This window comes from Cercospora kikuchii, assembly GCF_019650295.1.
Source record: "Cercospora kikuchii DNA, contig_00003, whole genome shotgun sequence".
Classification (NCBI taxonomy): domain Eukaryota; kingdom Fungi; phylum Ascomycota; class Dothideomycetes; order Mycosphaerellales; family Mycosphaerellaceae; genus Cercospora; species Cercospora kikuchii.
In genome coordinates, this window is record NW_025408584.1 from 1,228,899 (window position 1) to 1,254,227 (window position 25,329).

The 25,329-nt window shown below is 53.7% G+C and overlaps 8 protein-coding genes across 8 annotated transcripts; 4 read left to right on the forward strand and 4 right to left on the reverse strand.

The window, feature by feature from the left end:
- Positions 1-555: 555 nt before the first annotated feature.
- CKM354_000487800 (uncharacterized protein) lies at positions 556-6,042 on the reverse strand (the record flags this gene model as incomplete). The annotated part of the gene is made up of 3 exons (XM_044800131.1): positions 556-1,236; positions 1,288-5,804; positions 5,868-6,042. 3 exons carry the CDS (start codon positions 6,040-6,042, stop codon positions 556-558), a joined length of 5,373 nt encoding a protein of 1,790 aa, XP_044656066.1.
- A 3,249-nt stretch (positions 6,043-9,291) lies between these two features.
- CKM354_000487900 (uncharacterized protein) lies at positions 9,292-10,410 on the reverse strand (the record flags this gene model as incomplete). Its single annotated transcript, XM_044800132.1, has 2 exons — positions 9,292-9,811; positions 9,866-10,410. 2 exons carry the CDS (start codon positions 10,408-10,410, stop codon positions 9,292-9,294), a joined length of 1,065 nt encoding a protein of 354 aa, XP_044656067.1.
- A 483-nt stretch (positions 10,411-10,893) lies between these two features.
- Positions 10,894-12,591, forward strand: CKM354_000488000 (E3 ubiquitin-protein ligase RAD18; the record flags this gene model as incomplete). Its single annotated transcript, XM_044800133.1, has 1 exon — positions 10,894-12,591. One exon carries the CDS (start codon positions 10,894-10,896, stop codon positions 12,589-12,591), a length of 1,698 nt encoding a protein of 565 aa, XP_044656068.1.
- Positions 12,592-13,776: 1,185 nt separating this feature from the next.
- On the forward strand, positions 13,777-15,981 carry CKM354_000488100 (uncharacterized protein; the record flags this gene model as incomplete). Its single annotated transcript, XM_044800134.1, has 2 exons — positions 13,777-15,411; positions 15,469-15,981. The coding sequence occupies 2 exons, from the start codon at positions 13,777-13,779 to the stop codon at positions 15,979-15,981; spliced, it is 2,148 nt and encodes a 715-aa protein (XP_044656069.1).
- Positions 15,982-16,379: 398 nt separating this feature from the next.
- Positions 16,380-17,550, reverse strand: CKM354_000488200 (Hsp90 cochaperone SBA1; the record flags this gene model as incomplete). The annotated part of the gene is made up of 3 exons (XM_044800135.1): positions 16,380-16,652; positions 16,920-17,248; positions 17,487-17,550. 3 exons carry the CDS (start codon positions 17,548-17,550, stop codon positions 16,380-16,382), a joined length of 666 nt encoding a protein of 221 aa, XP_044656070.1.
- Positions 17,551-18,157: 607 nt separating this feature from the next.
- On the forward strand, positions 18,158-18,919 carry CKM354_000488300 (uncharacterized protein; the record flags this gene model as incomplete). Its single annotated transcript, XM_044800136.1, has 2 exons — positions 18,158-18,205; positions 18,272-18,919. 2 exons carry the CDS (start codon positions 18,158-18,160, stop codon positions 18,917-18,919), a joined length of 696 nt encoding a protein of 231 aa, XP_044656071.1.
- Positions 18,920-19,418: 499 nt separating this feature from the next.
- CKM354_000488400 (ATP-dependent RNA helicase SUV3) lies at positions 19,419-22,232 on the reverse strand (the record flags this gene model as incomplete). The annotated part of the gene is made up of 1 exon (XM_044800137.1): positions 19,419-22,232. One exon carries the CDS (start codon positions 22,230-22,232, stop codon positions 19,419-19,421), a length of 2,814 nt encoding a protein of 937 aa, XP_044656072.1.
- Positions 22,233-22,646: 414 nt separating this feature from the next.
- CKM354_000488500 (uncharacterized protein) lies at positions 22,647-25,091 on the forward strand (the record flags this gene model as incomplete). Its single annotated transcript, XM_044800138.1, has 7 exons — positions 22,647-22,680; positions 22,729-22,766; positions 22,825-22,912; positions 22,962-23,108; positions 23,161-23,360; positions 23,410-24,039; positions 24,096-25,091. 7 exons carry the CDS (start codon positions 22,647-22,649, stop codon positions 25,089-25,091), a joined length of 2,133 nt encoding a protein of 710 aa, XP_044656073.1.
- Between the last annotated feature and the right edge of the window lie 238 nt (positions 25,092-25,329).

The following is a 25,329-nucleotide window of genomic DNA, read 5'->3' on the forward strand; positions in this document are numbered from 1 at the left end:
GAGCTGAAGAAATGCCAATCGAGTAATGTTATACAAATAATACATGCATTGCCTCGACGCTGCGCAAAGGCGAGCAGTCTACCATTTTTGCGTGAAAGGGGTATTAGCCAATCCCAAAAAGCAGTCAGTCCTGCTACAAAGAGTCCAATCCCAAAAAGCAAGCACACATTCTCATGTTCTTCTTACAGCAGTCTTCCTCTTGTCATCTATAGAAATTTCCAAAGTGGTGAAAAAACGCCTTTCATGCTCCTGCTCTGCGCCTACGTAGCGTCTTGTTACTTCGTGGATACGCCCAGTGCAGGATTCGCCAGGACAAAGAACTTTTCGTATACAAGGAGAGTCGGAATCTCATGTATACATGAAAATCTCATTGCATGTCCGCGGGACCCGAGCACGTGAGCGGGTAGTAAAAACAATCGCGAGTGGGTGAAGAAAAGTTGGTGATTCGTTTCAAGATGTGATAAAACCGTAAGGTGTGCAACCGGTGTGTAGTTCTCGAGCACGTAATTTATGGCGATGTCGATGGATGACAAAGGTCTGACGGACGTGCTTTTCCTAGAAGCAGTTCAAGCCGCCCTTCTTCTTTTTCTTATTCGTGTTCAGCTCTGCCATGCGCTGCTCAAGCGCTTGTCGAGCGCGTTCAGCGCGAAGACGCATCTCGCGTTCTTCCTCGACAGCCTGGAGACTGGCGCGAGAACTGCTGCGCTCTTTACGCAAGCTGACCAGCTCGTCTTCCAGACTCTGACATTTCTTTCGCCAATTCTCCATCTCAGATTTGGTCCGGTTTGCGGAGGTTTCAAGATCGACGAGCGCCTCTTCAAGCGTTGCTGTCAATTGCTTCTCAGCAAACAAATGCTTCTCGATTGTGCGAATGCGCGCTTCCTGATCCTCAATAAGCTGCGAAACAGCTGGACTTGGAGTGACTTCGTGAGAAGCATGTCTCGAGGTTGGTGGCGAGTTGTTGTGCGGAGACTGGCCGCGTGGCGTTGGTGAAGTGGTTCGGTCGAGAGTATTGCCAGACGGCGCCGAAGAATTGGGAGATCCAGGGAGAGGCGGCAGGGGGATTGAAGGTGGGGGAGTTGGCAGCGTTGCTGACCCAGTCTTGCGTTGAGTGGACGAAGAAGAACCTTGACGGCCAAGTACATGGCCAGCAGCATCGGGCGACAAGGAATCGCGGTTCCAGTTGGAGGAGGAATTTGAGGTGACTGAGAGATGCTTGAAAGCATTGAGTTGTTGCTGCTTCACGTTAGCGGTTGTAGCACAACGAAATGTATCATGACGACTCACCTCGAGATGAATGCTTCTCGACTTGGCTTCCTCCAGTTCCTTCTCCAATGCGCTGCGGGCCTCGCTCGTCTCTGATTGCATGTTGGACAAGCGCTTGTTAGTTGCTTGATGCTCATCGTACGTTGAATTGAGCTGTTCTTCGAGCTGGTCAACAAGCGCTGAGGTCTTGTTGTACTTGTCGGTCACCTCTTCCAGCTTCTTCGCTTTCTCCTCGCTCGATTTCTTCAACTCCTCCACCTCGCTCTCCAACTCGTTTGAGCGGCTGACTGCGGTCTGCAATTGCTCTTGCACAGCTTTAAGATCATTTGTCGTCTTGAGATGTCTGCTATGCAGCTCCTTACCCTCCTCAACCAGGCCAGAGATGTGGCCGTGGAGCTGCTCACGATCTGTCTCGTAGCCGAGGGCAGATGAGGCGAGGCGCAACAAGCTCGATGCTTCATCCTTGGCCTCGTTGACTTGTGCCTCGAGGTCAGCTGTCACGCTGTCATGTCTCTGCTGTAGCTCGGAGTAACGAGCGGTATGCTCCTCGACCTCTTTGGTGTGAGCTGCTTGCAGAGATTCCAAGCTTTCTTGATGAATGGTGATTGCCGACTTCTGGACTTGCAGCTGGCTTTCGAGGTTAGCCACAAGATCCTTGTGCTGCGCAAGTTCTTTCTGTGCAAGGTCTCTTGCATCGCTGTCGCTGTCAAGCCGTTTCTGCAAATCAGCGTGTTGCTGCTGCAAACTCTCGAGTCGGCCACCGTGCTCATCGGCAGCACTCTTGTGCTCCTTGACTTGGGCTTCGAGTGTCTCGACAAGAGCCTCTTGCTTCGATCGCTCCTGTTGCAGCTGCTCAAGGCGCTCGGCATGTTCCTCGGCGAGGGACTTGTGCTCCTTGACTTGCGTCTCAAGAGTCTGGACAATAACCTGGTGCTTCGCTCGTTCCTGTTCCAGCAGATCATTCGCGCTGGTGTTCTCCTCGTCTGGGATAGATCGCTCGCTCTTCTGCGCTTGATCCAGTGAGGCCTGAAGCTCTGAAATAGTGTTCATGAGCGTGTTCTGCGACGCCGTCATGCTGTCAACTGCTTCGCGGTGCTTGCTCTCCCAAGCTGCGACCTCCTTCTGCAGTCTTTCGACTTCGTCGTCTTGGGATGCGCCTTGGGCTGCCTGGCCTTTCGACAGGTCAGGTTGGGATACCACTTCCAAGCCTGGGGTAACTGGAAATTGCCCTGGCACCTCATTCGGAGTTGGCAACGAGTCAGCAGCAGAAGCTTGGTGCTCCGAAATGATGGTCTTGAGTCGCTGGACCTCGTCCTGAAGCTCTTTCTCTCTGGCGGCATGCTCCTCATAGAGGGCACGAATCTTGTTCTCGCTCTCCATGAGCTGCTCTCTCATCTGGCCGACCACTGAAAAGTCAACTCCTGATGCGCTGGCTGCGGCCAAGCTTGATCGTTCTCGCGTCAGACCGGTAATAATAGTTTGCTTCTGTTCCATGTCTTTGCGAAGAGTCACGATTTCGCCTTCCAGTGTCTGCACACGCTCGGATCGAGAATGAAGCTCGGCCATCACCGTATTGAGATGTTGCTCAAACGTGTGTCGCACATCGGCCTGATCCTCGAAGTTATTGAGTGCCATCGTGCGCAGCGACACATATGATCTCGAAGCTCGATCGGAATTGCTGCCAAGTATCTCTTCTGACCTTCTCCTCCATGAACCCTTGGGAGGAAGCCCAGGAGATGAGCCGAAGCTTGGAGATGACGGGAATGCTGGTGATGACGATCGCTTGTTGTTCAGCACTTCTTGCTTCAATTCTTCAACCTGGCTCAATGTCGTCTCGTGTCGCTGCGCCAGACTCATGTAGTTCTTGGTGAGCTCCGCGACGGAGACCTCCTTTTCTGCATGTAACTTCTTGAGAGTCTCCATCTCAAGGAGGACCTGCTGATGCTCGCTGGTAGTCGGGCTCGGCTGAGCCTCATCGCCCGAAGGCTCCTTCGCTTTCTCTCCGGCGGCACCATCCAACTGCTGCTGCGAGGACAATTCCGAATGTGATGACCGCGAGGATGAAAGCTGCCCTTCGATAGCCTTGTCCTCGTCTTTCATCCCCGCCTCTGCTAAAAAAGAGCTTCGGCTGCTCGCAGCAGTCGACTCGCCTTCCGGTTGCGCCTTGCTTTCAGCCTCCTTGCCGTACTCCAGTTTCGCGAGTGTCTCCAGAGCTGTCCTGTACTTCTGTTGGAGGTTATCGTAGTCAGTCAGGACGTTTTCGTGCTCAGATCTCAAGTCGAAGAACTCCTGTGTCAGGTTTTCGAGCTTCTCGGCCACAAAATCATCCTGCGCAGGCGTGCGCGCAGACTCTGCCGTGATCGTCTTCTTCAATTCTTCTCCAGCGACCGACAGCTTCTGCGTGTCCTCCTTGTCGGACTCGTCATCCGCCTTCACACTCGAGCTATCCCGGAAAGGGTCATAGTCATCGCTGTGGCCGTTCGTATACGCCGCAGGCTCAGGTGAGCGACTTGACGCACGACCGTTCGTTGGGGCTTCTCGCATGCCATCGAGCTCGCCCAAGAGGTTATCAAGTCTGCCGATGCTTCTCTGCCGCTCCACCACATGCTCAAGACGGTCGATCTCACGCTGCATGATTTCTTGATCTTGCTCTGCTTCGGCCAGGCGCTCCTCAAGGGTGGAGATGTACTCTTCCGCATTGCCCTCGCTGTCCCGGACTCGCGCAATCTCCTTTCGCAGCTCATTGATCATGGTATCTTTGCGGTCTTCCTCCGAGGAAGCGCCTTCCATCTTCTCCTCCAGATCACGGGTGTAGGAGTCATTGTTGGCTTCTCGCTCCATATATTTTGCGATCCGCGTTTGCAGCTGCTTCTGAATGGTATCCATATATGCCAATCGTGTCTCTTTCTCCAGAAGCGTGCTTTCTGTACTTGAGAGTGAGGATCTCGTCTGAGAAAGTGACGTCTCAAGGGTTTGGATCGTCTTCTCATACTCAAGCACAACTTGCTCGACGGCCTCGGCGAAGGAGTTCGATCGCTGGATGCGTTCGCTGGCGTTTTCGCCAATCGCCTCATTGAGGATTGGAGTTTCGGTTCCTTCACCACTTCGTGTTTTGGTAATCTCAGCGATAAGCTTAGCGTGCCGCTGACTGAGAGCATTATAGTGTTCCTGCATGTCCATCAATTGTGATTGCAGTTCGTTCTCACGACCTCGGGACCTATCACCGCGGTCATTGCCATCCAACATGCGTCCAGAAGTATGTTCGGAGTGGCGAAGTTGATCGCGCAGGAAGCTGACCTCAGCCCGCAGCCGGTCAATGGCGGCTTGTTTGTCCGTCTCTTCGTGGCTCTGTTGGATCTCGGGTTTGCTTTGGATCGCGCGAGCCCTTTGAGCATAGGTGACTGTATTCAGCGTCTCGCTGAGATGGAAGACCGCAGGCGTCACACAGGCGACCATGAAAGTAATGGCATTTCCTCCAAGTGAGTCTTGCAGCAATCGAGTGAGTCGAGAATCGCGATATGAGATATGGCCACTGCCGCCCTTCGCCGACAACTGAGAGATGACTTTGCCGAGACTAGCCAGACCTGCATTGATCGAAATACCTTCTTTTGCTCTCTCTCCCGTGGCGCCGGTATTCTTCAAACGTTCGCTACCGGCCAAGTCCACGAAGTGTAGTTTGCTGTCCAGAGTGACGATGCTATCGCCTCCATTGGTCTCCGCAAGCGGAACTGATCTTCGTTTGTCCTGCTTAGGTGTGAGGGGCGCATCGCCCTGCTTTCGTTGAATTAAATTCAAGCTAAAGACCGCGTGTGAACGTGAGGAACGGGCATTGATTGCGGTTGCATCCGTTTGCCTGATCTGCGACCCGAAGTTGAGAGCGTTTAGCATATCCTCAACCGAGTTGATCGGGACTTGTGTTAAACCGGTGAGCATGATCCGACCTTTCGTGTCTTCCCGAATCGCAACCTGGCCACGTTCCGTCTGAGGCACAGATTCCGGGACCAAGAGATCTCGCAATTGTTCGTTATAGATCTCCACGTACGACGCCCGGAGTTCCCAATTCTTTGTGGCTGGATTGGTCTTCTGCTGAGCGAGGTAGGTCGGCAGTGCTTGAGTGGAGTAGCGTTTTGGCGTTTGCAGTCCAGAGGCCCTCACAGGGCCTTGTCCACCATTGAGCTTCTCGAACAGCGCTTCGGCAGCTCTGGGTACAATTCCCTTGACTTCCGCCTCACTCTGCTCAGAGGGCCCCGCAGTGCCCATGGTGTATGACTTGCCGGCGCCCGACTGGCCATAGGCGAGGATGGAGACATTGTAGCCTTTGACAAACGATGTTACACTGTCGCTCAGGTACTCCCAGACGCCCTCCTGGTCGGTCGTCTCGTCGAATACTCGGTCGAATACGAACAGCTTCTTCCCTTGTGGTGACTGCACCGACAGACTATTGGGAGTCGGCACATCGCAGGTGCTCTCTCGGAACCGCTGCGGTATGAGGTCGTAGCCGGGATCGGAAGCCTGGAGCGGCGGTCGCACACGCACAGCTGTATTGTTTTGCGGTTAGCACATGTGGTGGAGCATGAGGGAAGCGTGCGGTGTGTACGAACCGACTTTCACCGCTGTCCGCGAGGCGTCCTCCTCGCTGACCCGGCTGGCCGACATGCGGCTCTGGGTCCGCGAGTGAGTGGTCCGCATGTTCGCGGTCGGCGGCCGCTGGATGGCATTCGGCGACTGCGGTGGTGGTGAAAGAGGAGGTTCCATTGCATTCGCGAACAGGGGCATCTCGCAGTCTCGACGAGCCTCCGGCCAGGCAACGCGAGACCGGGGTGGTCGTCGCTTAGAAGCTGCGCGCTCTCCAGTCCGCGTGTTTCACCTCCCCACGTCGTGTGTCGGCGCCGGAGAGGCGGGTGGGCCAAGCGAGTGTCGGGAAGCGATGCGAGATGGTCGCTGGCGGAGGTGGAGGGGCGCGGAGGATGGCGAGTGGTGTTGACGTTTCGCGACAGCAGGAAAGCGGGCGACCGCCTTTCTTCACAGTATTATTGCGGCGTTGCCACACATCTGCATAGGGGACAGGGAAGGCCAGCCTCTGGAGCTGTGGTGTTTCATGCGCCGGCGATCGTCAATATCGATATGGACGGCGCGCAGTGAATGCCGACGCCGGGCAGCAGCAACGCGCAAACTTGGTCGTGGAGGAATATACAATACAACAGTCGGTACAACACAGTGGGCAGTGGAGGAGAAGGAGCACAGGCGCGCGCGCACGTACTTCTTGTGCGTGTCTTGTTCACAGCGCGTGCCGGCCTCTCTCGTCCTCTGGCAGTCTGCGCCAGCGAAACTCAGCTTAGCCTCGCGCGGGAAAGGGGCAATCCTAGCGCCCTGCAGGTACTCCCTGTCTCGTACATATCCCACAATCGTCGAAAGCACGAGAGACGCGCGCAGCCCAGCCAGCGCATCACCGCACCGCCGCCGCCGCCTGCCCGCGCGTCTGCAGAGCGGCGAGCGAAGGGCGTGCTTCTCGATTGTTCTCGACAACGCCCCGTCGCCCGCCTGCTCTCGCTACCGGGCGAGCTCATAGGCTTCGCTGGTCCGAGACCTTCCCGCCCTGCCAGAAACTCACGGTACCAAGCTTTCGGTGTAGCGCGAACCTACCCGATCGGCATTCTATTGAAACACGACCAAACGCAGCGTCAAGTGTCGGAGGGCTGGCTTTATCAATAACTGACGCCCGCTCCATCAATTCGTCCACCAACCAAGCGCTGGGACAGTCTCAGCCCATAAGAGAACAAATTATTGTCCCATTCGTCCTGTGTCCGCCACGGCGCCACGCGTCTGTGTCGAGGCCGTACCTGCAGCTGCGCTGACAGCTCTTCTGCACGCTGCGTCAGGCAGGCATGCTTCCTCCTTTAGCGCTTCCGCCCGTCCAAACTTTTCGAATCTCACGACAAGCGCGGCCAGATCTACATGTTTTGTACCCGCCGTCCACAACGTAAACTATGCCGGCCACCGCAAGCCGCAAAGGGAATACACACCTGTACGCGCACTTGGCAGCGAAGTCGACCATCAGATGACCAGCCCAAACACGCCTCTTCGGGTCCTACTGCCTTGCCGGCTGTTATAGCCACTTCTTTCCCTCCAGCAGCTCGCTATCTTCAGCCTTCCGGTGGGAGTCCGATGGCTCTCCGAAGACATTTCCGTTGGCGACACGCTCAGCGCAACCGGCCCCCGCCCGCACAAGAAGGTTGTTCGCCGAACCGAAAAGACCACTCAGGTACAGGTACACCTCGTGGCTCTTGCGATCCCGCCGGGCTGGTAGGCGGTGCCGTTTTTGCAGATAGGTGTCATCGCTAAAACTTAAAGAGACCCTGCAGCCCGTGCGATTACGCCTCGACGAACCAGATGCACGTGCTATGGATCTTACCTTTGTGTCACTGACGACAGGTTTGCGTGCTGCGATCTGGTTTATTAATGCCCAACATGTGAGCCTCGCGCGCCTCTGTGCTATCCCCAACTTCGCATTCGACGATCACGACCTGATTGTAGCCTCACACGCTACAACGCTCGAGCAAAGTACACGTCGCAGTTGTACGACAACAGATTTTCAGAACGTGGTTGCATGCTTGTTGGCTTGTCGGATCGTTAACTGGCAGCCTTGACCCGTGCGGCCTGGCATGATACCGAATCTGCATCCGGACAAAATCCAGTTGACAAATGACGTTTGAAATCAAGGAAGACACTGCCAATATCTTATTGCCTTTCGACTCCTCGGAGCTTTCCATCAGCAAGGCTGTTATGCAGGAATGGGCGACAGAGAGTTGGTAAAATCGATAATGCCAGCACACGGGATAGCTGGCCTAGTGGCATGACTGCCGATCTGTCACTGCTGTATGCAGCTACGCGTTCAAGCGTGACAATGCCTTCGACGCGTTCAAACGCGACAACTGTGATTGCTGCTGCTCTGCCCACCTCAACTCCACCGATGAGGCGGGCCCATTACCTACCATTTCGCGTATTCTTCCGGTCGTTCTTCTATCTCTCAGTAACAAAACATACAGTAACTGCTCGCGACGCGGCAAACCGGAGCGGGATGGCACCGCGCGCGACCAGCTAACAGCTTCCTATGCGATAGCGTACCGCAACGGCACTTCGCCGCTGGAGCTACGAAAGACCCTAGATCAGCCTTGGACAAATGAAGCAGGAATCTGTCCGAGCGGTGAGTTCACTTTTCAAAATCCAAAAAGCCAACCAATACCATCACACGAGAATGAAATATCAATATCAAAATGCGCACTACTGGTAAAAGGGCATCCAAACGCCACCACATCTGCAGCTGCCGACACATCCCACATCCCACCACCAACGGTCAAGAAGAAAAGAGAAGCAACCGCCAAGCACCATTGACAGAAAACGGACTTGTGAAACAATAGCCTCTCAAGCCCCCGCATCAATTTAGGAGCATTTTGCACATCACCCGTAGCGGCCCTGGCGTAGAGTAAAATATATTAGTTACGGACGCCATGTCGTCAAGGTCGGTCGAGAAGGGTTCTCGTCAAGTCCACAGAGTCCGCTTTCAGAGTGACGCTGCACGTGAAGTAGATTAACGAATGTAGGTTACTTTGACTTCACCTCGCCCCGTCATTTTTCCTCTTCACGCGTCGCGGAGTTTACCGTGTGCGGAGATGATCGGCAAAGGCGAGGCGGAGGGGAGTGGGGTGATGAGTTGTGATTGAGGGTTGCAGCTTGCAGTTGCAGTTTGACGGGTTGGTGTCACATACTGTACTATACATGATTTGGGATTTGTGTATTGCGATAGGTTGCGTCGTTGCTGATGAAGGCTATCTGTCAGCACTGCTGTCGGGTTGGTAGTCTTGGCCAGATTGACTCTGCTGTATTCCATGTATTGACCACAAGCGGTCGAAGCTTGACCGCGTTCAGAAATTCTCGTTGATTGTCACAGATACAAGTAGTAGCTCGGCAAAACGGCTTCGACTTTGCTCTTTACGTCCTCTCAATGCTTCATCTCCTGCAGCCCGTTCACATCTGCCACCAAGCTTGATGCATTCGCTCCATGACTCCGCCGTAATTACCTGCGGGACCAGATAGAGGTGGATCTGCCAGATATTGTTGCCCACTAGGCAGGAACAATTTGAACTGAGCGGTCTTCAAGTCGACATCGACCGGATCGCACATGATCTGTGTCTCAGCCAGATAGACATCAAACACCTCCAATCGCTTCTTGACCTGCTGCATCGCGGATAGATCATCAAAGCGGAGACCGAGGTCAGTCCTCGTGACAAGCACTCGCTCGAGGCCTTTCATTGTATTGACAAGTGACCAGAATTCAAGCCAAGCTTCGGATCGGTGAATGACTGAATGGGCTGGAAGGTCCATGTCCAATTTGCGTAGGCGGTGATACAAGTCGCTGTCGAACTCGATTGATGTAATGGCATTCCAGAGTTGTGAGGGTAGCTGTTTGTGGAACGGTACGATCTGCTCGGGTTGCATGAAGCAGAATGTACTTCGGGAGTACAACATGTCGATCGTCTCTGCGTAGCTGCATGGAATCGTAAGCTCGGGCGTACAAGATCTATCAAGCGGCGGGACTCACATCTGTTTGCAAGTCAATGGCAATCCCAACAGACTTTCACACACTGCGAGGTCGTCTGGATTATAAAGGTGTCTGTCTTGAGCTGAAAACGACACCAACTTCGTATGCAATTGCCGCTTGACGGGTACGACTAGCAGCTTCTGATGCTCAAAACACAGCTCATAGATCTGGTTGCGAATTTCGGAAGGGAGTTTCGTCAAGAAGAGGCTGTCAGCCTGCTTCCCTGTTCTGCGGAGACCACAAGGCGTTAATTCCCGTCGTGTTCGTTTTCGAGCTTCCGTACGAAAGTCTTTCCACTGATTATACCTTGACCAGTATTCCTTGATTATGAGGAACCGCGCCGCATCTCTGAGGAGTCCGTACGTGATCCACGGAAGGACTTCGCGAAGGGAAAAGTCGATGATGCCGATGAGTTCATTCAATGATCCCACGGGATTTTGAGCACATGTCCATAAGATGAGAGGAGCACGAGAGAGTGCCCAGCGGAGTGAGGTGAATATGTCTGCACAAGCGTTCCGGACATATCGAAAGAGTGCTTCAGACATGATATCCTCGACGTATGCTCTTCTGGCAATCGTCTTTGGAGAAGACCGTAAGGTATGAACAAAGTAGTTGGCGTCGATGGTCTTTCAGAATTATCTGCTGCGCTTCGCCAACTCATATCAATTTGTGCTTGTTGTGGCCATGCTTGCCTACCAGCATAAGAAGAACAGACTACTACGTTCTCGCGGCAGATTGAGGCTTGGACGTGGCAGTGATACGAAGTGGTTGCAAGGGTTCAGATGGTAAATCGACATGGTCACAAAGAGGCCGCCGAGTATACACGGTGAATGCTGGAGCCTGAACAGGCTGGAAGATTGAGACTGTCGATCAAAAGCAGTGGTGCAGTTGCTTCGTCGTGGTTGCCTTTTCCGGAGGCTTCGTCATTGACAACTCTGTTTCTCGTGACTCGCGCTCAGCATCGCGTCTGTTTCGCGTCCTCGACACCACGTCCTCGCCTTTTCGCGCCGATAACCTTCCACACCACTATGGATGATGCGTACGACGTGCCCGATAGCACCGACTGGCTCGAGACCCCGCTGAAAGCCTTTGCGCCGCTCGAAAATGCATTGCATTGCCAAATATGCAAGGAATTCTACGACACCCCAATGATTACGAGCTGCAACCACACCTTCTGCTCGCGATGTATACGAACTTCATTATCGGCAGACGGAAAATGTCCTGCCTGTCGAGCATCCGATCAAGCAAGTAAACTGCGCAACAACTGGGCCGTTCAGGAAGTAGTCGCAACATTCTTAGAAGCAAGACCGACCGCATTGGAAGTGGCGCGAAAGTCACAGAAAGAGACTGCAACGCCGAAGAAGACTGGCAAGCGGAAACGCCCGATCATAGCGGACTCAGAAGATGTAGCAGAGGTGCAAGAAATCGGGCGAACAACAAGGGCTAAGAGCCGGCGCATTGCTGCGTCCCAGAGCTCGCAGCAAGAGGCAACAGAGATTGAGGATAGCGATGAGGAGGCTGAAGAAGAGTACAAACCAGAATCGCCGCCAAAAGATGGCCTCGTCGAGTGTCCTCTTGGGTGCGGGAAACGCATGAAGGAAGCCGAAGTCTTCAATCACCTGGACAAGTGCGAGGATGAACAAAAGCAGGCGAGCAGAGCGAAATCAAGGACACCGCTCAATGGGTTCGTCTCATCACGTCCCCCGTCAGGGCAAGGAGCGCGACCTCAAGATCGTATCAATGAGCTCAATTACGGCATGCTCAAAGACAAGGCACTATCCGCGAAGCTAAAAGAACAAGGGCTGCCGGCTTTTGGTTCGAAGCAGCTTATGATAAATCGCCATCGAGAATGGGTCAATATCTGGAATGCGAATTGCGACTCCAACAGCCCTAGACCGAGACGAGATCTGCTGCGTGATCTGGACGTTTGGGAGAAGACACAAGGCGGGAAGGCGCCGCAGGGGAACGGGCTCTCGCATGCTGTCATGCGCAAGGACTTCGACGGCGCTGCGTATTCAAGAAAACACAATGATGACTTTAGCCGGCTAATAGCTGATGCGAGGCGGAAGAAGAGCAGCTCAGCAACCACATCGGAGTCGGCCAAAGATAATCCAGAACAAAAGCAGACGGAGGCGGACGCAATTGTGAATGGTGATGGCGAAAGTCCTTTCTTTGCTGCAAAGCCGCCTCCGCTAATGGTACCTCCGCAGGATAGAAGGATGAGCTCGTCACAACCTGAGCCAAGTCCAGTCGATCGTTCACCGTATGAGCACGATCCTGAGGCACTCGCAAATGTTCGTGAGAAAGTCAAGGCTCTCAATAACGGCCGCACACCAACACCAGTATTGATCAAGGGGTTCGAGAACCCATCAACACACGTCCCGGCAGCCAGTCCCCAGGGAACCAGACCATCATCGCAGCCACAGCATGATCCGCCCAGCATGTTCAGTGGGACTATCGAACGCGTTTCAGAAGGAGCAGATCCCAATCGCTACCCTCCAACAGCGACTCGGCGTTCAGCTTCCATCAGCTTAGACCCTGGAAAGGCGGTGCAACTTAGGCGTGGCAGCAGCCGAGACGAGCATCTGAGCGAGCACAGTGGTTCTCCTTGTGACCTTTCATCACATGTGGTATCGAGCCAGCCGAAGCGAGTGCCCATGTTTGCGATGCCCGAGCAGCCTGTCACAGATGTAGAAGGACTCGGCGGCTCGAGTTCTGGAGTATAGCACATATAGACCTGTACAGCCGGACATGACAGCACAATGTTAGAGAACAGTTAGCTGGGATCAAACCCGGCCGGCCCCAAATGGTATGGCATGGGCCACTTCGCAATGTCCCACGGCACGGACTCTGTCAGACCTGGTACAGAGGCAAGAATGATGAGAGTACGATGTGAGTCGGCTCACTATAGCAATTCCCTAGCTTCTTCGTGCGACACCATCTAGGTGATGCGATAACGCCACACAGACCGCAGTATGCCATAAGTTCAGAGGTCAGACATAGCGAAACAACAGCGACGAACGCAGCAGCGCGAAATCAGAAGCCCGCCCTCACGGACTTGGAGCGCCCCGAGCAGATCGGAGCCCAGGTCCATGGCGGAGGAATACGCATGCTCGTAAGGGTACACACCAGCATTCAAACGGAAGGATGTATCAATCGCTGGGCTCTCCTTGGGCCGATACGAAAATCTCGGTAATAGTCAAGGTCTTGGTGTACCGAGAAGTGCTGTGCCGCATGCATGCTCTCCTACATGCCATGACCCCAGCTCACCTCAATATGGCCGCCGATGAATGAATTTGTGGTCCTCACTGAGGATAGTAACACTCATCTTCGCCCAAGCGCTGACGTAGGACCAGGTGATGTGTAGTGCGCTTGCAATGAAGAACTGCAAAGCCCATCACGGGTGTACGAGTATATGCCAAGCATCGCCACACTCCATCCTTACCAAGTCCAAAGCAGACTACCAAGAACACACTTCGCCCACGCGACACATGGCATTTCTTATCATCGGCCTGCTTCATATCTTTGCCTTCCAGAACTGATGTTCGCTTCCTTCAAGTACATTACACAATGACGCGCGACGAGTCTGCCAACATGCTTGGCCTCCGCGGGCTGATGACTTGGCTCTCAGATAGCTGGGCCACATACGCGCAAGACCGAGAGAAAGCAACAACGCTGCACGCGATCCTGCAGCATGAGCTCGCGCTCATAAGTATCCCCAGCGAAGCTCCGCGCGATCCCTGATCTCGGGCGCACGCGAACACTTTTCAGAATTTCTCCAGCATTCATGGAGTGACACGCGAGTATATCAAGAGCACCTCGCCAAGACCAAGATCATCCATGCTCAAGACGAGATCAAAGCAGAACATCCTCGTGAAACAGACAACGACATAACATTACACACAGCAACCATGAAAAACCCCCTCCAAACCCTCCGCTCGCGAATTTCCCGGATCCCACCCAACCCCCTAAAATGGCCCTCCGCCCTCGGCCACCACATGACCAAACCCAACCCCAAAACAGAAGACGGCCGCGATCAATGGCAATCCCGCACATCCTACGTCCTCGCCTCCATGGGCGGAGCCATAGGCTTCGGCAACCTCCTCCGCTTCCCCTCCCAAGTCTTCAATAACAACGGTCTGCAATGGTTCATACCCTACTTCCTCGCCCTCGGAGCCCTCGCCATCCCGGTCCTAATCCTCGAAGTCGCTCTCGGATCTTCCCTCCGAGGAGGACCAGTTCTGGCGTATAACGCAGTAGACAAAAGAGCCCGCGGAGCGGGTTTGGGAAATGTTTGGGTAACGTTATTGGTCGTGTTATATTATGTCCCGATGTTATCTTGGGTTCTGAGATTTTTCCGCGGAAGTTTCGAGAGTCCTTTGCCGTGGGAGGGACGATTACAGGAATTTTATGATGTGGATGTTCTGGGACGAGTTGATGCTGTTCCGCCTCTTGCGGAAGCTCTGGAAACGAATACGATCATGTCGTATCCTGGAATGGCCATGATTGGGGAACAAGTTGGCTGGAATGCTTTTTCGTGGTTCGTGGTTTGGATTTGTATTTATGGCGGGACGAGGGTGACGGGGAAGGTTGTTTATGTTACCATGGGGTTGCCGATTATTATGGTTTTGGTACTGATCATCCGAGGTGCGACGCTTCCTGGAGCCATTGATGGAATTCGACTGTATGTGGGCGAGTTCAATGGGGGACAACTCGCTGCGGGACAGATTTGGCAGGATGCACTGGGACAGGTGTTCTATTCCACGGGAGTTGGGTTTGGGTACTATACGGCTTATGCGTCGTATAATGCGAACAACGCCAATGCTGTGCAGGATGCAATTCTGATATGCTGTTGCAATTCGTTGTTTGAGATTTCGTGCGGATTTGCGGTGTTTACCATTGTGGGATTCATGGGCTTGACTCCAGAGGTTCAGGGAAGAGTTGGGAGTTTCGTTCTTGGATTCATCACGCTTCCGGAGGGGTTGGCACAACTTCCAGCAGCGCAATTCTGGTCTGTGGTGTTCTTCTTCACGCTTTTCCTCCTGGCAGTGAGCTCGGCTTTCGTTCAACTGGATACTGTCGTTTCGATTCTCTGCGACACGGACCGTGGAAGAAAGATGCCGCGGGTGTATGTCGTAACGGCCTGTACTCTTACTGCATTCCTGGTCTCGATGATCTATAACACCCAGTTCGGACCCCAGCTGCTGGACGCTATCGATATGAATACCAACAACATCGTCCTTCCATTCGTCGTCTTTGCAGAATGCTATGGAGCGACCGTCATTTATCGTAGCCAGGATGTCATCGGACAAGTTGGTCTCATATCGTTCGTCATCCACCAAGTCGGTTTCCTCGGCGGACACTTCCTCGGCCTCATCATCGCTCACATGGTCAGTATTCCAGGTGGCGCAGGAGCAGGTTTCGGATTTTTCTTCTTGATGGTCATAATCTCCTCTCTCATCGGCAAAATCCCCGACTCCAAGCCACCCGGATTCTGGGGTCGCAACGCTTTTCTAGCCCGACTTTGGTGGTTAGCCTTCTACTCCGTAAGCCAACCCTTCTCCCCTCCACTCATTCCACGATCGTTCTAATATTCCTCCCAGGGCAACCAACTAAAACGCGACCTCAACATCTCCGTCGCCCAAGGCAAAAACTGGCCTCTAACCTGGTACTGGGCCATCTGCCTTCGCTACATCTCCATGCCGATCCTCGCGATCGTCTTCTCATTCAGCTACCCTTCCTTCTCCGCTCAGCGCGTCGACCCACTCGTAATTTTCGCTTTCGCAATTTCTCACTTTGCGATCTTGACCGTCGCCAGCACGCTCATTTTCCCTCGATGGATGGATCCTCTGATTCCGACGGAGAGACGGGAAGAGAGCAACAGAGGCTATGCGCCGCAGGTTCTGATCGGAGCGGATGATGTGAGAGTCTCGCAGGGCGTGGAAGCTGGAAGGGCAACGGATAGTAGTGATGAGTTCGAGGAGGGGAAGAAAGTGAAGGAGGAGGGAGGTTTGGATGTGGAGAGAACGAATTCGAATGATGGGAGGATTGCTTCGCAGCCTACAGATGGGATTGAGGCGCTCTATAGGGAGGATGGAAGGAATGTGGTTAGGTAGAGTACACGTTCCATACGTGAGAACCAGTCAGCAGAATGGCAAATGTTTCTTCTTTGACGGACCTATTAGGGGGAAGGATTGAAATCCGGCCTTTTGCGTGTTTCTCGAAGCGTCTTGTATGTACGTTTTATGCCTAACTTGTCGTCTAAGCATTATTACAACATTGCGCCGAACCTCGCTATGCAATGGTCGTCTTGGAAGTGGTAGGCGAGGCCGGTCTTTTTCGTTCGATCCGCGTGGCCACAGCGATTTGTGGCTAAGGAAACGGAATCGATGCGATTCGTGGTGGTGCTGAGAGTGCCTAGCGCTATCCATCGAGACCTTGCCGATCGTTGCCTCATGCATCATCTCTCGTACAGCGCATTTTCTTTTTACGGTGTGGTTCGAAGAGTTGTAGCTTATGCAACCTCTTCGATCTTAGCCTTACCCTTATCCGCACCGGCAGCTCCCTCCTTCGCATCGTCTTCGCCCTCGAGTTCTGGCATCTCTTCATCATCATCTTCGGCGTCTTCATCGTCGTCACCTCCCATGCCGCCCATACCTGCGCCTCCGAGTTTCGAAAAGTCGATGCCCCCAAAGCCGCCGTCGGCACCCATTCCGCCCATGCCTCCCATGCGCGACATGTAGTCGTCATCATCTGCGACTTCGTCTTGCTCATCCTCGTCCACCCACTGTTCGGAAAGCGCAAGGGTCAGCACAGTAAACCAACAGGCGATGACGCCGACGTAAGTAGAAGCACGGTTGAGTCGGGATTGTTCAAGGAAAGGTGCATTTGCAGGTGGCCTATGAGCAGGCTTTACTGACGGAAAACTGGCGGCCTCGAAGGAGGAAGCCGCGGATACGGGAGTGCAGGGTGGCGTGGGAGGCGGTTGGGGCTGCACTGCTAGCACTGCCAGAGTTCGGGCAGAGGCAAACAGGGAGTAGTCAAGATGTCTTACCTTGTCGAAGTCGGTCTTGAGGAAGTGAACCTTCTTGCTGTCCTTCAGTAGGCGGTCCCAGTACTCTGCCTTCAATTCCTTCTTTTGTAGAACGAGCTCGATGGCACGTGGAGAGTGGTGGATCTTGGATGCGGATGGGTCGATTTCGGCGAAGAATTCGAGTGTTACGCCATAGTCGGCCTTCTTGGACTCGGAGTAGCCGCTGAAGGTGAGGGATGAGGGCTGGATGTCGAGCTTGATCTTCTTTGGGTCGACATCTGGCACGTTAATGGCAAGGAAGATGTGGTTCTTCTCTGCCTCGGACGCGCTTGAGCGTTGTGCCCAGGTGACTATGCACGTCAGCAGTCTGTCGCGACATGTTCTGAGCGCGCAGAAATGGTTGTAGCTGCAGCCCTTCCGCAAACGCCTGCTGCTCGTGCGTAGCCTCGCCCTGATCTATTTTCTCGCAGTGCTGCATGTGCGCGATATATGACATGGAGCCCTCGGGCGGTCGGCGAAATCGCTGGCAAGCGTTTGCTCCAGGGCATCCAGCTACAGCCACTGCTCGCGTGGAGACTTGGGTCCTACCTTCGGGCGTCAAAGTCTTGGAGCCGACCTTTGCGTCGGTGGTGTCTTTCGGTTGCGCACTCATGGTGAATGTGTGGTCGAAAGGTCTGTACAGGTAGGGTGTTCGTGGAGTGTGTCGTGGTGTGAAGTTAGGGTTGTTGTGGAAGTGGAGTGGAGGTGATTTAGTTGCGTTCAGCTGGAAATTCGAGGCGCAAGACGTCAAGGCACTGTTTGCCCACATATCGAAGCCTGTAGAACCTCCGGAAGCTTTGGCCAATGCGCGGGAGTTGAGGTGGGGCAGCCTGCGGTCAATGAACCATCATTCTCGCGATTTCTCCTCACATATCGATCATATAGCTCAAGTAGTATCAATTCGAGATCAACTGATCCGCATCACCTCGCTATGCTTCTCTCCCACTATGAGACGGTCTGTACCATATGCTGTGATCTGGGAGAAAGGCAAGGCTGAGAGCTGCCTGGGCGAGTGAGATCAGGCACGAGGATGCGCCGAGCTCGGTGACGACACACTTCACTCCCAGCCGTCGTCTCGATCACATGAAGATTCCCGTCCTCGCTCATTCCAGCTCCACTCGACTCCCGCGCATTGCCTGTACCACCATTGAAACACTGCCTCGTGCATGATTGCGCCCTCTCCATTTCCCTAGCCACATCGCACAAGCACACCTCCCATCATGGACGCTGCCCGACGCTTCTTCTACGGGCCCTCCCCAGAGGAACAGGTGCGCATCGCATCTCTCACCACCACTCCCTATAGGCCCGCCTAACCCTGCATCTACTGTGGACAGAAACGAAAATGCAACTCTCTCCTCCGCAGCAACACCCGCAAACTCGACCGCGACCTCCAAAACCTCAAAGCCCTCGAATCCAAAACCAAATCCCTCATCCTCCAAGCCTCCAAACGCGCCCAACGCAACCCCTCTCAAGCAACCCAAGCCCGTGCCGAAACCCGCATCTTCGCCAAAGAACTCCTCCGCGTGCGGAAACAGACCCAACGTCTCTCCACCAGTAAAGCAACCCTGCAATCCGTCGGAATGCAAGTCAATGAAGCCTTCGCGATGAAGAAAATCGAAGGCGGGATCAAGAACTCGGTGGGGATTATGAAGGATGTGAATATGTTGGTGAAATTACCCGAGTTGACGGGTACGATGAGGGAGTTGAGTCAGGAGTTGGTCAAGGCAGGGATTATTGAGGAGATGGTGGGGGATTCTTTACCGGATCAGGGCGTTTTGGAGGATGAGGATGAGGAGGCCGAGGCGGAGGTTGATAAGATTTTGGGAGAGGTGTTGAAAGATCGGACGCAAGCTACGCCGCAGTTGCCGAGTGGGCCTTTGGGGCCGATCGAAGCGCAGCCTGCGCAGGAGGAAGAGGAAGATTTCGAGAACGAGGAGACGTTGGCGCAGATGAGGAATCGGTTGGAGGCGTTGAAGAGTTGAGGGGTGGTTGCGAATGGAGACAAGTGCGATGTGCTGCACTATTCCGGATTCTGAAAGTGCTGGAGGCGAACTCAGAGGGGTCGGCTTCTCACAGCATGGTTGCCTGCCATTGCCAAACGTGATCAGAGATATTCCTCTTGACTAAAATCAGTTTGCCACGACTCCGGCATCATTCGAACTCATCAAGCCCTGGCACTCCAATCTCAGCTGGCTAGAACGACATTCCGAGGTAAACTAGGCAGCAACGCGCCCTGCTTGGACATGAAGATGGCGGGAGCGTCTCGAGTTCGCTGCGCGAGCTTCGACGTGACTTATGCCGAGAAGAGTGTCCATATGTCAATTGTGCAATGGAGACTGGCAAGGCTTCAACGAGGCTAATGAGGAAAGCCCACGTACGTTGTGTGGAGCGTAGTATATCATACGTTCGTCTCTACCTCTACTGCGCCGAACAACGCGCCATCTATATTTCTATACATCCATCTGCTATGCGATACATATCCTACACGGCCTTGGTCTCGCCTGGATTGGCATCTTTTTTCTTCTCCGTCTTAGAAGCGCTGCTCTCACGCACGGCTGGAGCTTCATCGGTACGGTTCGTCTGTTCCTCTATTAGCCCGTCTGGTTCCAGACCCGGCTCTGCAATTTCAATATCCTCTGTTGCGCCACCAAAGTGATCCCCTCTGCCCAACTGACTGGTCTGCTCTTCCAGGTGTCTAGAGGAGTGACCTTGAGCAGGCACAGGTGGATGTTCCGCTAAACCGTCCAGCTGAGCTCCAAGATCGAATCCATGGTCCGGCGAGGCGCTGTCCGTTGCTGGTTCTGGGGACTCCTTCGATAATTGCTCCATCACATCCTGGTTCTCGTCCTCAGTTCCTTCCACAGCAGCACCCGAATACGCAAGCCCCGTTCGATCAACATCTTTCACCTCCCCTTCCACCTCATCCTCCGCTTCCTCAGCATTCTTCGCCAAATTCTGCAATAACTGCTGCTCTCTGAATGCAGCCAACTTCCTCCTCTGCGCCTCGGAGAAAGAGAATTGACTCAACGTCTTCTCAATCCTCTCCTCCACCAACCCTTTAACATGAAACGCCAAATTCCTCGTCGTAAAGATCCCCGCGAAGCGATAACTTAACCACAAATATGCCACAACGCCTTTATGTAAACGTTCCAGTTCTCGAAGATATTCCCTCGTGCCCTGAATTTCTGTTTCCAAGATTTCGAGAGGTAAATCTTCGATATCGACTAAATTCCCGCCTGACTGGGTGGCGATGCAGCGGGCGTAGGCGGGCATGAGCGTTTTCCACATATCCGAGTCGGATTTGCCGGCGGGGACGGAACAGAGGATGTTGCGGTCTGCGACGGAGAGGCCTTCGATGTTTTCGATGATGTCAGCGATCCAGACTTGGTCGCGGAGGCCGCAGAGGTGGAAACGAGTGTGCATTTGGCTCAATTCGTGGAGGCGCGTGAGGATGTAGGAGAAAGGGGTCCCGGGAGGGAAGTAGCCTGCGAAACGCTCGAGGATGGGAGCCGGTGGGAAAAGGCCGGCGGAGCGGATGGGTTCGGGCTCGGATTCCATTGCTGAGCGAACGATAGGGAAGTCGACGCGTTCGAGGGTGGTGACGAGGCCGATATTTTCGTCGGTTTCTGATGCGGCTGCGATGGGGTAATTCGGGTTGATGTCGCCTTTGGCTGCTGCGAGTTCTTCTGCTGTTGCTGCGCCTGCTGAGGCTTGTTCTGCAATTCTAAATCGACCAGCACGTCCGCCGATCTGCTTGATATCTGCAATGTTCAGAGTCTGTCGTGCAATTCCGTTGAACTTGGTTGATGATTCGAAGATGATACGCTTGATGGCCAGGTTGAGACCCATGCCCACAGCGTCCGAAGCAACGAGAAAGTCGTAGTCATTGTTCGGGTCATTGAAGAGACGAGCTTGTTGAGCACGAGTCTCTGGGGGCAATGATCCGTATACCGTCGCAACTTTGCGGCCAGTAGCCTTTTCAATTTGTCTTCGCAGAGCATGGATGCCCATGACTGAGAAGGAAACGATACAATCGCCTTTGCGGAGCTTCCTCAAATCGCCATCAAGAGACGTCTCAGCGACCGCCAAGGGCGAGAGACGCTGATAGTGATGGATCTCCAGCTTCTCGCCGATGCTTGCACACAGCTCTTTGATGAGCGGCACTGTACGTTCCTCGCCACACAAATGGACCTCTTTTGCCTTGACTCCCAAAAGAGCCTGAGTCCAAGCCCAACCACGCTCAGCGCTGCCAATCATCTGAATCTCATCGATGACAGCGACATCCATTTCTTTGTTGAGCGGCATCATTTCCACAGTACACGCAGTCATGTTATATGGACTGTCATCCGTAGCGTCTATAGTCGTAACGCCGATTGGTAGGCGTCGTTCTTCGCCAGTGACCAGTGCGCATGGCTTACCCTTGGCATTGAGTCTTGTGAAGACTTCGTGGGCCAACAACCGTAGCGGACCTGCGTATGCTCCTCTCGTGGCCTGCTCGAGCCGTTGCAGAGCATGATACGTCTTGCCGGAATTCGTGGGCCCAACATGGAGATGAATGGTACGGTGTTGTGCTCTTGTGGCCGGAAACCATTCTGTCGGATATCTCAGATCTGCCATCGCCTTTTGATTCCTGATGTCCGATTCGGTGAAACGTGCTCCGGTAACATGTCCATAGAAGGCATACTTGATGCGGTCTTCCAGTCCACTTTTGCCTCTTTCTCGAAATACGCCGGCGAGGTCGTTGTACAATGATTTCCCTTCATCGACGCGAAAACCGTTACCCTGCGCGCCAGACATTATCGAGGATGTGAACACCTTCCATAACTTGCTGAAGCTGAAATCCCGTCCACTTTTGCCGTCCCATTCCTGTTGGTCTTTCGCCATCTGCTCCAGTACAGGAGCTTCCTTGACATCTTCCTTCACTTTGGCCAGCACCTCCTGTAGTGCAGTCTTGAAATCTTGTTCTCTCCTGCCCCGGCCGCTCCAGCCAGTGTTGCTGTCAATGCCCCATTTCGAGAGGTCTGCTTCTTTTCTTGAGGTCCTCCTCACAATGTTGTCGGTCCTGTCGCCCCTGCTGCGGTGATACACTATTTGGGGTTCGCGTTCACGTCCTTCTCTTGGGCCTCCCGTTCGGCGGATGACGTTCCTCTCGTGCGAATCTGACTGCCATTCCTGCTGCCATTGCTGCTTTGGAGCACTCGCTGTGGAGCCGAATCGTTTCTGCTGTAAGGCGCGTAGTTGGGCGCGATAGTCACACCGAATGCATCGTGTGCCACTCCGCGATGCCACAATCATGGCTGAATTCGCCACTATCCAGCCAGAGATGGAGAAGACGCGTTCGCTATGTGCATGATGCGACCTCGATAACTTTTGGAGAGCTAGGTACGGGATACCATAGGGAGCTTCGGGCCGTAAAGGGCGCCGCGGCACGTCGTCATAGCTTTTTGTGGTGCCCTGTCTGGTCTTGTCTTGTCCGGGTCCCGCCAACATGTGCGGGCGGGCAGCATCGCGCGCTTTGTGAAACGGCGTTGCACTTCTCGACCACCACCGCACGCTCCACCCGGCACAATCCTCGCAGCTTCACCGCAACTGCACACCGACGACCTCCGATCCTCCTCCGTCCGCCCACCGCGCCCACCAGACCGAATGCGACGATTACCGCCTTGAAGCGCCGTTGGTGAGCCACACAGCTCCAGCGCAGTTCCAGACATGGGGGTCTCCATCATAGACGCCCAGCGCGAGAGTGAGCACATTGCAACACAATTAGGAGGAGACACTGATTATAAGCCAGTCATTCTCAATGTCATCCGACAAGTCACCCGCGACGACGTACGATCCACCATCCTGTTGCCTTGCTTCATCCTCCTAACATTTTTGTTCTGCATAGTGGAAGGTGCTCGTGCTCGACCCACAGTCGCGGAAGCTGATCGACAATGTGGTTGACCAAGATGTTATCCTCAACGAGAATATTATGAGTATGCGCAGACAACGACGCAGTACGGAACACAGCCTGACAAAATGCAGGCATCGAGCTGATCACTGATCGACGAGCTACGAACCGCGACGCCGATGCCATATACCTCATTACACCTCAGCCATGGATCGTGGATTGTGTCATGGCAGACTTCGAAAAACGGAAATACAGGAGGTCGCATTTGGTGTGGACGAGCTGTGAGTTGGTTATGCGGGGAATGAGGGAAGAAATGCTGACGGCAAGGACAAGTGCTACCACCTGCACTAAGAGAACGAATCGACAAGTCGCCGCTTCGAGACCAGATTGCACTCTTCAAAGTGTTGAATGTAGAATTCTTCCCGAGAGAATCACATCTGATCACTTTCCGAGATCCGTGGAGCTTTCCCATACTTTACCACCCGGCATGCAACAATCTCGTCAGACAACATCTGGAAGATCTGGCTCAGAAGGTAGGAAGGTCAGATGTAGGACTTCGGGTTCAAGCTGAGGAGAATACAGGTTGTTGGAGTGTGCGTGGCCCTCGGAGAATATCCCACCATACGATACTATCGACCTCGAACGCCTACGCATGAGGCGAGCATTCTGTGCTCACACCTGGCAAGATTTGTGCAAGACGAGCTCGATCTATATGCGAAATTTCACGACGATTTTCCCCCTGCGACTACGAGACCACGAGGAGTCCTATACATTGTCGATCGATCGATGGACCTCTATGCACCAATACTGCACGAGTTCACATATCAAGCGATGGCACACGATCTGTTACCGATCAAAGAGGGTGACAAAGTTACTTACCGCATGCTGGTTAACGAAGGTCAGCCTGACCAGGCAGATAAGGACGTTGAGATTTCAGAAAAGGATAAGATCTGGGCGGAGAACAGGCACCGCCATATGGTCCATGTGATAGGGAAACTCGAATCTGATTTCAAGACGTTCCTCAAGAACAACGCCAACTTCACCAACAAGGAAGCGGAAGGCGTCCACTTGAACACGATCAAGGATATGATGGCAGGTTTGCCAGAGTTCACACAGATGAAAGAAGCATATTCATTACATCTTGGTATGGCGAACGAGAGCATGAACCGGTTTCAGAGGCAAAGCCTACCCGATGTGGCGTCAGTAGAACAGGTGGGTGATACATTTGAATGTTCCTATACAATCCTCTAGCTAATGCGTACATTCAGATACTTGCGACTGGCCTCGACGAGGAGTATAAGAAACCCAAGGGAGTCGCAGCGCAAGTGGTCGCTACGTTAGATCAAGAGGGCGTCATACCACCAGATCGATTGCGCCTGCTGATGCTCTTCATATTATGGAAAGATGGTCTTGTCCCAGCCGACCTTCAAAAGTTACTCGCACATGCACAACTACCGCCGCAAGATGGTGAGGCCATACACAACCTTGAAGTGCTGGGAGCGCGGACGACACGAAACCTGAAAGACTCTCGACCTATACCACAACCCCTGTTCCCGCTCAAGCCGCCTCCGATGACAGTTCAGGAGGAATATGCGCTCAGTAGATATGAGCCGGTGCTCCAAAATCTGCTCGAGGCACATGCAGCCAACAACCTCGATGCTACAGTGTTTCCGTACACCAAGCCGCCCCTCGATATGAACGATGGCATGCAGCAACAGCAAGCAGCCGCGTCACTCAGATCTGCCAAGCCTACATGGGCAAAGACGCGGACGGCCAACGCGGGGCAAGAGAATCGACAACGAGTGATAGTCTTCATGGCGGGAGGTGCAACATACTCAGAAGCACGCGCATGCTACGAAGTGGGAAGACAAACAGGAAGAGAAACCTTCCTCGTCACGTCACACATGCTCACACCGAGTTTATTCGTCCGGCAACTGGGAGATTTGTCTGCTGACAAGAGGCGACTCAATATTCCAGCGGAAATGCCCAAACCTCAGGCACCGCGACACTTGTTTGAGCCTGATGAGCAGCCGAAGCCCAAGCCTGCGCCCGCTCCAGTGCCACAAGCTGCGCAAAGACCGCCGAATGCGCAACCGCCGACACAGCAAATGGGCGCTATCAATTTGAATGGAGGAAGACCGAACGGGAGTGCGCCTAGTGCGCCAGCAGCAGGGACACCAGCGAAACTCCACAAAGACAAAGACTCTGAGAAGAAAGAAAAGAAGAAGCATCATTTTGGGTTTGGCAGGAGCAAAGACAAATGAGCAAGTGGAGTGCACTGTCAAGAGCACAGAAAATGAAGTCCGAGATTATAGGTCCTCTGCAACCAGTGACAGGCATATACCCTCTCCATCGAGCAAGTAGCTCTCACGACACTGTCGCGGCTCTCAGCTCAGACGAGACATGATAGTAATCGGAGATCAAAAAGAATGTGTCAGCATTTCCATTTTGGATTGCTTTTCTCACTTTCACATTTTGAATCAATGCTTTTTCCGCATGTGT